Below are 11,205 nucleotides of genomic sequence, written 5' to 3'. Positions count from 1 at the left end.
GCCTTTCAGTCTTTTCGAAAGTGTTGGCTCTGTCTACCACGCAAGGGATATTATATATGATAATAGAATAAATAAAATATGGCTAATAAGAATAAAGAAGATATATGTATATGGCTTCACGGTGTAATTGAGATTCAAATAGTGACAGGTTGATAACCCATCGCCTACAACAGGAATTTCAAATTTTTAAACCAATCCCTTAGTCGCCTTTTACGACATCCATGGAAAAGACGTTCCATTCTAAAGTACCGGAAACCAAATTAGAAAATAATACCCTTCTTAACGGTGTATTGAAAATTATGTCCATACTAGAGGCCGCCCGCGACTTCGTCCGCATGGAAACCGTATCAATCCCGCGGGAACTCCGGGATAAAAAGTAGCCTATATGTTATTCAGGGTCTTCAGCTACCTACATTCCTATATTTCATCGTAATCGGTTCTGTAGTCTTTGCGTAAAAAAGTAACAAACATCCATACTGACATACAAACTTTCGCATTTATAATATTAGTAGGATTTCCGAGTAATATCAGTCACATTAATCTTAAAACACCATTCGCTGATTTAACACCTTTCTGCCTACATTTCGTGCCAAGAAGAACAAAGGACATATAGAATACAGAATTACTAGCACATTGAAAATTGCCAATATTGGGCAAACTTCCAACTGATGTGCTTACTGTGCACATTCACGAACTATAATACATACATACATACATATGGTCACGTCTATATCCCTTGTGGGGTAGACAGAGCCAACAGTCTTGTAAAGACTGATAGGCCACACTCAGATTTTTGGCTTAATGTTAGAATTGATATTCAAATAGTAGACCATCGCCTAAAAAAAGAATCCCAAGTTTGTAAGCCTATCCCTTAGTCGCCTTTTACGACATCCATGGGAAGAGATGAATTATTTGAGTAATAATGATAACTGTGGTACAGTGGTAATGTTCTAGCTTTTTATCATAAGATTCGGGTTCGAAAAATTAAGTCAGATGGACTCAGTTTACAGGACGACGTTATCCGATAAGGAAGCATGACGCACACAGGTTCGAATCCTAATGCGGCCAATGCGACCATGCTCCAATGACTCTTTTCTAAGTTGCACATATATTTAAAATTTGTTTTATTGCTGTTGGTGCTCTTACTGGTGAAGGGAAACATCGTTAAGAAACCTGTAGGTACTTAGCAGCAACTGTATGTATAAGCATCATCTAACACGAGTTCAGTTCCCATGAAATGTTGCGGAGGTCCTTAAAACTTTACTTGCTTAATACAGATTCGTATGTTCATTGTGGCCCTGAGATCTTTCACAGAACGATGATCACGCAACTGGGACTAAAGCCAGAAGAATTCAGTTCATTTGAAAGCCTTATGCGTTATTTTTAATCAATATTAGAATAAGAGGTTCTAAAAATACCTTTTTTCCAGAATGGCCTGAATGCGATTCACCTCGCGTCCAAAGACGGCCACGTGGAGGTGGTGAGGGAACTCCTGGATAGAGGAGCAGCAATTGACGCCGCTACCAAGAAGGGCAATACTGCCCTCCATATTGCTTCCTTGGCTGGCCAGGAGGCTGTGGTGAAACTACTTGTCCAGAATGGAGCCCAGGTAAATTAAAGTTTGTATAGTATTTTGGGTGCCTTTAATATTAGGAGTTCTTTAGATAAATTAGGGGCTCAGAGTCACTAAACGTAGTGTGATGGTTAATTATAAAAACTACTTGTCCAGAATGGAACCACGGTAATTTTATGAGCTTCTTCTTTTTTAAAAAGAATTGAAGAAACTAATCAGCAAATATAAGAGAAAGAGGAAAAATATAGAAGGCTTTTTGAATCAGTTGTCAAGATGGCCAACATTGCTCTCAGTATTGGTTTCTTAGCTGGACAGAAGGTTGTAGCCCAGGGAAATAAAGGCTTTCATATATTTAAGGGGTTTCCTCTAGTTTTATAGAAGATCATATTCTGAACTGGGAAGCATAACAGGAAAGGATTCGACAGGAAACATGAAATATGTACGAGAGGGAAAGAACACAGTAGAACTTGTTGATAGAGCTATCAAGAAGGGCTACCCCCTATCTACCTTTTGGGTCCTTAGTTGATCAGGGGGCTATCGTCAAACTATTAGTGGAGAATGATGTTCAGGTATTTTTTGGGTTCCTTCTTTCTTTAACAGATTTCAAGTACCGAAACAAAACCTCTGTGACAAAAGTTCAGAAGAGAAAAGAAAGCAAATATATAAATTTTTTTGTCTCATTCTGTGAGGATTTCTATTTTTGTTTCAATCTATTTTAATATTTTATCGATTTTCATGCCTTTAGTGCTAAATATACCTTGGATCGTCCTAGTAATTCACGAGTCGTATTAGAGCCGTATTAAATAGGTCATTAATTTTTCCGCTTATAACGAGATGTGATATATTGAAATTTTACATATTTGCCGTTAAGTTCTCTATGAAGAGAAAATTCGGCCGTTGGCAAGGCAAACCGATTGTCATCATCTTCGTGAAATTTTGCATGCTATAATGTAGAGTAGGTATTTACAGATAAGAACGTTTGGGTGGTTTTCACACAGACGTAAGCTTGTTTATAAAATGTAGTTTGTTTATATATTTAAGCATGGAAACGGAGAATAAAGTTATGTCAAAATAAGCATATGACTATATTTCTTTTGTCAATATTTGAATAAGGCGACTTATTAGGTAGGTAAGACTTATTAACTTGGGATGTTTCTTTTAGGCGATTGGCTAACAACCTCTCACTTTTTAAAACCACAAAAAGTATTCAGAATATTCTAGAAATAAGAAATAAGGAATAGACAAATATAGGGAATGTATTCACTATTAAAAAAACAGGCATTACATCAACATGGATCATAATCGTGGCAAATTGCTGTTACTCCTTAGTTATTAGGTCATACAGCTGGCACATTTGTATGACTTTATAGGCGATGGAGTGCCACGTTATTGCCCTTATGTAGGTTATTATTTTACCAGACTTCCACTCCGCATGATAATTTTATCGATTAATTTGCAAGGTCGCTTTTGTGTCTATTTTACAGACGAATTCATAAATATTTACCTTTTTTATATAATATCATTTGTTACACGAAAACAGTTCAAAATGAGATTGAAAACAAAAAGGCGGTCTTTCGCTTAAATAATCTGGCCGACTTAGGGATCGTAAAAGATTCAGATAAGCAGTGGCTGTGATAAATGATAAAAAAATACTTTATCACCTTGGTGCTTGTCCCGGATCATTCCTCTTTAGCCCTGTGAAGGAATACTTATGGCGCTTTTTTTTTCTTATCAAGGACATACATTTTTATCTTCTTTTTCAGGTGAACATCCAATCTCAAAATGGCTTCACTCCCCTGTACATGGCGGCGCAGGAGAACCACGACGGGGTGGTCAAATTCTTGCTCGCCAACGGAGCTAACCAGAGCCTGGCCACAGAGGTGATTAGAATTATTTTTAGAACAAAAAATATTGATTTTTAAAGGAATTAGTTTGCTTTTGAATTGGACAAGTAAATACTTTTGTTCACTGAGTTGTCATGTTTATTTGTTTTAATGTTGATAGTCTCTGAGATACAGAATTTCGGATTCGAATCCCGGCAGGGGCATGATGGAAAACGAACTTTTTCTGATTGGCCTGAGTCTTTTATGTTTAGCTATATAAGTAATTTATATTATAAAATAAAGTATTGTTAAGTAAGCATCTTATAACAAATGTCTCAACTTACTTTGAGGCTAATGTGTTTTGTTATTTGCAATCATTTATTTAACATTAACGAATCATAGAAAATGAATGTATACTTGTGAATATATACATATTTTTGATCCCAAAATAGAGATAAAGTGCTACTTTCTTGCACATATGTTTTATCAGTTTTTCCTTTAGTTAAACAGATATTCATTAAGCAGACTTAATCAATATTTCACTTCTTAACAGGACGGATTCACTCCGTTGGCTGTGGCGATGCAACAAGGCCATGAGAAGGTGGTAGCAGTTCTTCTAGAAGCTGATACAAGAGGAAGGGTCCGCTTGCCAGCGCTCCACATCGCGGCAAAGAAGGACGATGTCAAAGCAGCCAATTTGCTGCTTGAGGTAAGCTCATTAAAAAGCCAAAGCCAAAGCTCATTAAATAAACTTGACGTATTGATGTCTTCGAGTAATAAATAAGCCAACATAAAAAGTAAATATATTGGAAATCAAAGAGAAGAATCAAGTTGTGTCGTGTTACTTTCGGTAGAAAAGCACTTCTCCAACTCTTTAGCCTAGCCTTGCTCTTTGAAGATATCTAAGGACATAAAGTCATTGTATAAACACTAACCAAATATGATCCAAGTTGGTTTGTCGTAAGGTTACAACAGCCACACAGACCTTAACTATTCTTAGATTGTGGTCAATTCCCGAACTCAGAAGCATGATAAAGAAGACTAACGGACTTCCTTCCTCCCAGAACGAGCATAACCCCGACGTGACTTCCAAGTCCGGATTCACCCCGCTACACATCGCAGCCCACTACGGCAATGAAGCCGTGGCCAGACTGCTGTTGGCCAAGGGGGCTGATGTCAACTGTGCCGCTAAACACAACATCTGTCCTCTGCACGTCGCTGCTAAATGGGGTAAGTCTTATGAATTCAGATGTAGAAATATATTTATAGTGGCTGCTTCGTTCTTATACTTTGAAAAAGGACTCAGGAATGTGCTGCGATTGGGCAATCCACTCACAATAAATGAAACCTGGTTGGCTACTTTAAAATAAAAAAATTCTAATAAAATCAGTGAAAACATGAAATTTTTCGCCCTCTAAGCCTCGCTGCTGTATCTAAGTTATCAATAGTAAATTCTATTATTTGTGAAAATTGTCTTAAATGTTTTTAGCAGCTGAGCGTGGCGTTTCAGTCTTTTTATGACTGTTGGCTCTATCTACCCACATCCTATAATCTGCTCTATATAATCCGCAAGGGATATTGATGTGATTACATGTTTATGTTTTTAGAGAATACAGAAACCAACAGCTGTTTTTAATTGGAGGAATATAGCGAGATCTTGACTCCAATACTTTACACAAACTTTATTCAATCTCTTTCTCCTTTTCAAGGCAAAGACAACATGGTATCCCTCCTATGCGATAATGGAGCTAACGTAGAAGCTCGCACCAGAGACGGCCTGACCCCGTTACACTGCGCGGCGAGGTCAGGTCACGAGAGAGTGGTCGAGGCTCTGCTGGATCGAGGCGCGCCTATTACTAGTAAGAGTAAGGTAAGAGAATTATAAATAAATAAATATATACGGGACAGAATACACAGATTGAGTTAGCATCGAGTAAGTTCGAGACTTGTGTTACGAGATTCTTACTCAAGGAATCTATATTTTATGATAAATACTTATATAGATAAATATCTAAGTAAAAAATAATCATAAACAGACTATGTGAAGTCAACAATTATGGTCATAGAACGCAGCTAAATCTGAAATTCAATTACATATCAATGTGCAGGTGAAATAGTCAAATATTTTTCGTTTAAATTTTGCTTTTACGGGAATTAATAAGTATTCGAAAATACAGCGTTAGCAGAATTTCAGCTGCCAACTTACAAATATAATATTCCTAATAGCTTACTTTGTCCTTTCGATGACATTGTACTTCTAAGCGCAGCGTAGGAAATTAATCTATTTGCAAAAAGTTACATACATATGTCCAGCGGTTATCTGCAAACGGGCTCTTTCGACAAGTCAAAGATATAGGATCTTTTACTTCTTCGAAGAAGCCTATTGTTTCATAGAGCTGAAACGATTACTTACTGACTAACTGAGTTTCAATCTTTAGGATAGATCGATGTCCAGTGAACTTCACATAACTGAAATAACCATAAATCTTTCCTTGTAGAACGGCCTCGCGCCCCTCCACATGGCCGCCCAAGGGGACCACGCCGAAGCCGCCAGGGTCCTGCTCTCGCGCCGGGCTCCGGTGGATGACGTCACCGTGGACTACTTGACCGCTCTGCATGTCGCCGCACATTGTGGTCACGCTAAAGTTGCCAAGCTTCTTCTGGATAGGTCAGTTATTTTCTTTTGGTAATGCTTCTCTGGTCTTTTCTACTTAGATTTAAAATCAGGAGAGTAAAAAAATGGTCTAATTTACCCAGTGGTATAAATACACGTCGCCAATGGTTTGAAGCCTTCACATAAGAAGTCGTTCGATTGTTAAGTCCAGAGCGGAGTTGTAATATTCTCTCTACTCTCGCGCCGAGCTCCGATTGGTGACTTGACGGTGGACTACCTTACCGATTTATATGTCTTCGCTCAATGGCGTCACGCTAAAGTTGCCAAGCTGCTTTTGGATAGTGTAGAGCTTCCTTCAGAGTTTCTACATTCTTCGCAAAATGGTTCAAGTCACCTTATCTGGTGTCGTCGCCATTCATCTGGAAATTGGCATTTTGATATTATAATTAAGATTTTTAATCGGTTATTCGAACTTATGAATGTGGATGAAGCGAAGAAAGTATGCAGAGATCGTGGCAAGTCGAAAGAGGTAGTCTCTGCCTACCCCTCCGGGAAAGAGGCGTGATTTTATGTATGTATGTATTCGAACTTATGTAATCAATGACTTTTCTATATTACCCTAACACAGTGGGATTTGAATATGGAAACCTTGTTATGAGATTTCTCCACCAACACTCTAAAATATGGCACAGTGTACTAAATATTCTGATAATGGAATTCAAGGATTATTATTACTAGTCATCATAATCTGTAATTTATGAGATTAACGTAAGCGGGGCAAGGGCACAAACGATGTTTCAGATACCAAAAACCTCATCAGTTCATAAAAACGTTACGGTAAGACTTAAATTGGAAGATTTGTTTAGACGATGCTATTTTTACCAGGAACGCCGACGCGAACGCACGCGCATTGAACGGCTTCACCCCACTACACATCGCCTGCAAGAAGAACAGGATCAAGGTTGTGGAGTTACTGCTCAAGTATGGAGCCAGTGAGTATGACTATGTCACCAATAAAAAAAAGTAACGGAAATTGTATTTAAGTTGCTGTCTTTTAATTCCGAATTTGAGAAAACTATTGATGATCAATTTCTTACAACATCCAAAACCAAACGACATCACGGTTTTTTTTAAAACTTCCGCATTTCTGGTGTTTCCAAAAATTTTTATAATTTTAACGAACATTTCTTTTATGACAAAGAAAAATAGAGTCAGATGAAAAGTAACTCTTTCTTATATTGCATTTATTTGATTTTGAAATTCGAATTCTAAACAGTATATTATCAATCATATCAAAATGGTCAACATTATAAACATAATTTTACTTTATTGAAGTTTACTGTTTTACTCAAAAGTTGACTGGTAAATGCTTTTAGCATATATCTCTTATACTGTTCATCTATATTTTGGTACTGGTACTGATACTGTTTATCTATATTTCAATTACACTTATATCAATAACTTCTTCTCAAGGTATACAAGCAACGACTGAATCTGGCCTGACTCCACTCCACGTAGCCGCCTTCATGGGTTGCATGAACATTGTGATATACCTTCTCCAGCACGAGGCCAACCCTGATGTACCCACTGTCAGGGGAGAGACGCCTTTGCATCTAGCCGCTAGGGCTAACCAGGTAATTATGACTTCCTGTATTAGAATATAATTATTAGTCTCTGAATGTGGGAGTAACCAAAAAGTAACAGGAAAGATGTAGTCCCTGCTTAGTGCTTACTCTTCCAGTTAAGAGGCTTGATTTTATAGGAACATGTTATGATGAGAATGAACAACAGTTTTTTTTTAGACCATTGATCGCCAACTTTAGTTGTCTGAAAGTTTACTGACATGCCAGATAGATACTAAGGTGTCCAATTTAGAATCACGTTCAAGCTTAAGTAATCGATTTGTCCATCATTTTCGGGTTGCAGCGTTTGTAAGTTTGATTGTGGCTTTTGATACAACGCGCTCTTTTTGTCCAGAGATATTAAGTCAAAATCTTATAAAATTTTAAGTATAATACCAAAAAGAATCCTCAAGATTAAACCCATTCTTTCTCTTGCAGACGGACATAATCCGCATTTTGCTTCGCAACGGCGCGGCTGTAGAAGCTAAGGCCAGAGAGAGACAGACGCCTCTCCACATCGCCTCTCGCCTCGGCAATGTGGACATCGCCGTGCTTCTCCTGCAACACGGCGCTGACGTCAAGGCTATGACTGCTGACCATTACAACCCTCTTCATATCGCTGCTAAACAACACAATCATGATGTAAGTACCCCCAAATAATCTGAATGTAATAGTGAAAGCCATAAAGAGACAGAAGCTAAACCTCTAGTTTCTGTAACTGACCAATACTCTCGTCATATGTCTGCTTAACAATACAATCAAAGCCATTTCCACCTTGACTAATGATTCCAACGTCCGGTTTGATATTGTAAAAGTGTGTGGCTGTCATCGCAACGCTTATTGGTAAATGTTCACCATTGTAGAATTTTTCTGTTCATCAATCGGCTGTTCTATCGAGTCGAGATAAACCGCTGGACTATGTTCGTTACCGATCTACCGTCTTATTATTGGATATCCTAAAGTTTGTGTTTTACAATACACTTCTTAAATATGGCAGGATAAATATTAAGAAATGGAATAAAAATGACTTATCTGACTTTTTTACAACAGGTTGCAGCTGCTTTGATTGAGCACAACGCTCCTTTGACGGCCACCACCAAGAAAGGGTTCACTGCCTTGCATCTTGCTGCTAAATATGGAAATTTAAAGGTGAGTTTGATATTTATATTGCTATTTCTAGATAAAGAATGGAAATTGTTCACGAAATGATTATAAAATTTTAAATAGTTATCCTCTTGTGCGAAATAACTAAACTGGTTCATTTCTGGATCGACGTTAAAGCAGGTTGAATCCATGTTTTCTGCAGATAAAATTTTCATAGTTTGTTCAAATTTATCTCTGGTTATAACTACATAAAAACTATCAACATTTACGACTAAGGAAAAATTTGAGCTAAAAAAAACAACAACAATAAACCTATCTCAGGCTTGGTTCAGGTCTTATAGGGTGTTGAAGGTCAGACAACAGTCGCTCTGCAACTTTGTCAAATCACCTAGATTATGCGGTGTTGGTGTACCCCGGGTACGGAAGCAAGATGTTGCCTCAGAGCTCCTAGATTCAAGTTTTTATTTTAATTTTCTTTTACCAGGTCGCAAACCTTCTCCTCGCCCACGGAGCGTCCCCGGACCAAGCCGGGAAGAACGGCATGACCCCGCTACACATCGCCGCGCAGTACGACCAGCAGGCTGTAGCCACTACGCTGCTGGAGAAAGGCGCTGATGCCAAGGTATAGTTTGATGAAATAGCGTAATTGGACAAAATGATAAATGAATTTGATGGACATATGGAACGATTGGGTGATATGATAGAAGGAAATAAAGAATTTTTTTTCTTCCGACAGGCCGTAGCTAAAAACGGACACACACCCCTTCACATAGCGTCTCGCAAGAATCAGATGGAGACTGCTGCGACATTACTAGAGTACGGCGCTGTGACCAACGCCGAGTCTAAGGCTGGCTTCACACCACTCCACCTTGCTGCTCAGCAGGTATTACATCTATCTTCCATCCATGTCCAGGTCCATTCCCAACTCGTAGTTCTGAAGATAATGAGTGAATCTGGTTGGTGATTCTCCTTATTTTAATACAAGAAGATGGTTAGATTTCTTGAAATTATTTTTTTATGCAATAAAGGGTATACCATATATCTATCCATCTGTTTATAAAACATTCTTAGTTGAATCTCGTAAAAACTTACAAATCTCTTTTATCTTAGGGTCACACAGAAATGTGCTCCTTACTCTTGGAACATGGTGCTGAAGTGGACCAGCAAGCTAAGAACGGTCTCGCCGCGTTACATCTTGCTGCTCAAGAAGATAGAGTACCTGTCGCTCAGTTGCTGGTCAAGAATGGAGCTGAGGTCAGTTAGCTTTACCTTTATTTTAGTCTTGATTGAGCAGGCAAGATGAGATTTTTATTTTGAAATAACGACTTTAAAACCATTTGAAACATTTTTTGGTTTCTGAAGAGATTACTTGAAATTACCGCGGAAACGGGAATTTCAAGTAATCTTGATTTTATGCGGGCACAGCCGAGTGCGTCATAGTACAGCAACTGCTGAAAAGTCTGATCGGACAAAGATTTTTATCATCAAGAGCTCAGCTCTCGGCTGACCTCCAATTTCAGCAAAACAGTCTTTGTTAATTCTTACGCAAGACCAATTGAAATAATTTACTTGATTTCTAGGTTGATATTTGCACTAAAGGCGGCTACACGCCACTACACATCGCCAGTCATTACGGACAGGCCAACATGGTGCGTTTCCTGCTAGAAAACGGGGCATCTGTCAAAGCGCAGACCACTCACGGGTACGACACCATCTCTCTCATCTTTGCGTAAACTCAGTTGCGTCTTCTGGTCCAGTTTATTTCACATCACAAAATATTATGGTCACGCCTATATCCCTTGTGGGGTAGACAAAGCCGACAGTCTTGAAGACTGCTTTAGCTATTTGGAATAATGATAATATAAATATATCACAAAATGTTTACTTTAAATAATTCAGGAGAACCTTAATATCAAGATTGCTGATTGATATATCTGTCTCTTCTTTATATCAGCCTCCTTGTAACATCCTTCCTGTTCTCTCTACCTGACCTGGAACTGTGAATACCTGAGCAATATTTTTTTCTTTATCAAATATACCTATAATTGTTTTTTATCAGATACACTGCTCTTCATCACGCGGCACAACAAGGCCACATCAATATCGTCAACATTCTGCTTGAACACAAATCTGATGCCAATGCTACTACTACGGTATGTATCTATATGTTATATGTTGATACCATCATTATTATCATTATTCCCTTTGCGACCACAATACATGAGCTAAAAAAATAAGTATCAAGCCATCTTGATTGTTTCTACAGGTGTACTAAATTGTATGGTTTCTGAGACACTGAATAGCAGTAATGTATATCTTGAAAACTATAAGATTACTTAAAATTTTCAAGTAGATTAGGTGACATACGAAACCATAAGACAACCAAATTGAAGTTGTAAAGTCTTATTTAGATACATTTTTTCTTTTGAAATACCTTGGTTTTACCATCTGATAATGCAATTGTAAATG

The 11,205-nt window shown here is 38.0% G+C and overlaps 1 protein-coding gene across 1 annotated transcript in view; it reads left to right on the top strand.

The window, feature by feature from the left end:
• Positions 1 to 3,336: 3,336 nt before the first annotated feature.
• LOC106137130 (ankyrin-2) overlaps positions 3,337 to 11,205 on the top strand; it is a 39,412-nt gene continuing 31,543 nt past the window's right edge. Inside the window, exons 1-14 of the mRNA XM_060951576.1 lie at positions 3,337 to 3,453; positions 3,950 to 4,105; positions 4,461 to 4,626; positions 5,106 to 5,266; positions 5,895 to 6,064; positions 6,896 to 7,002; positions 7,484 to 7,644; positions 8,071 to 8,274; positions 8,683 to 8,781; positions 9,221 to 9,358; positions 9,473 to 9,619; positions 9,847 to 9,990; positions 10,317 to 10,438; positions 10,796 to 10,889. Coding sequence (XP_060807559.1) covers positions 3,376 to 3,453; positions 3,950 to 4,105; positions 4,461 to 4,626; positions 5,106 to 5,266; positions 5,895 to 6,064; positions 6,896 to 7,002; positions 7,484 to 7,644; positions 8,071 to 8,274; positions 8,683 to 8,781; positions 9,221 to 9,358; positions 9,473 to 9,619; positions 9,847 to 9,990; positions 10,317 to 10,438; positions 10,796 to 10,889 — 1,947 coding nt within the window. The 5' untranslated portion in view covers positions 3,337 to 3,375. The remainder of the gene's footprint in view (positions 3,454 to 3,949; positions 4,106 to 4,460; positions 4,627 to 5,105; positions 5,267 to 5,894; positions 6,065 to 6,895; positions 7,003 to 7,483; positions 7,645 to 8,070; positions 8,275 to 8,682; positions 8,782 to 9,220; positions 9,359 to 9,472; positions 9,620 to 9,846; positions 9,991 to 10,316; positions 10,439 to 10,795; positions 10,890 to 11,205) is intronic.

The sequence above is a fragment of the Amyelois transitella genome, chromosome 25 (assembly GCF_032362555.1).
Source record: "Amyelois transitella isolate CPQ chromosome 25, ilAmyTran1.1, whole genome shotgun sequence".
Classification (NCBI taxonomy): Eukaryota; Metazoa; Arthropoda; class Insecta; order Lepidoptera; family Pyralidae; genus Amyelois; species Amyelois transitella.
Note: the sequence above shows the minus strand (reverse complement) of the source record. Positions and strands in the feature narration are given on the sequence as shown.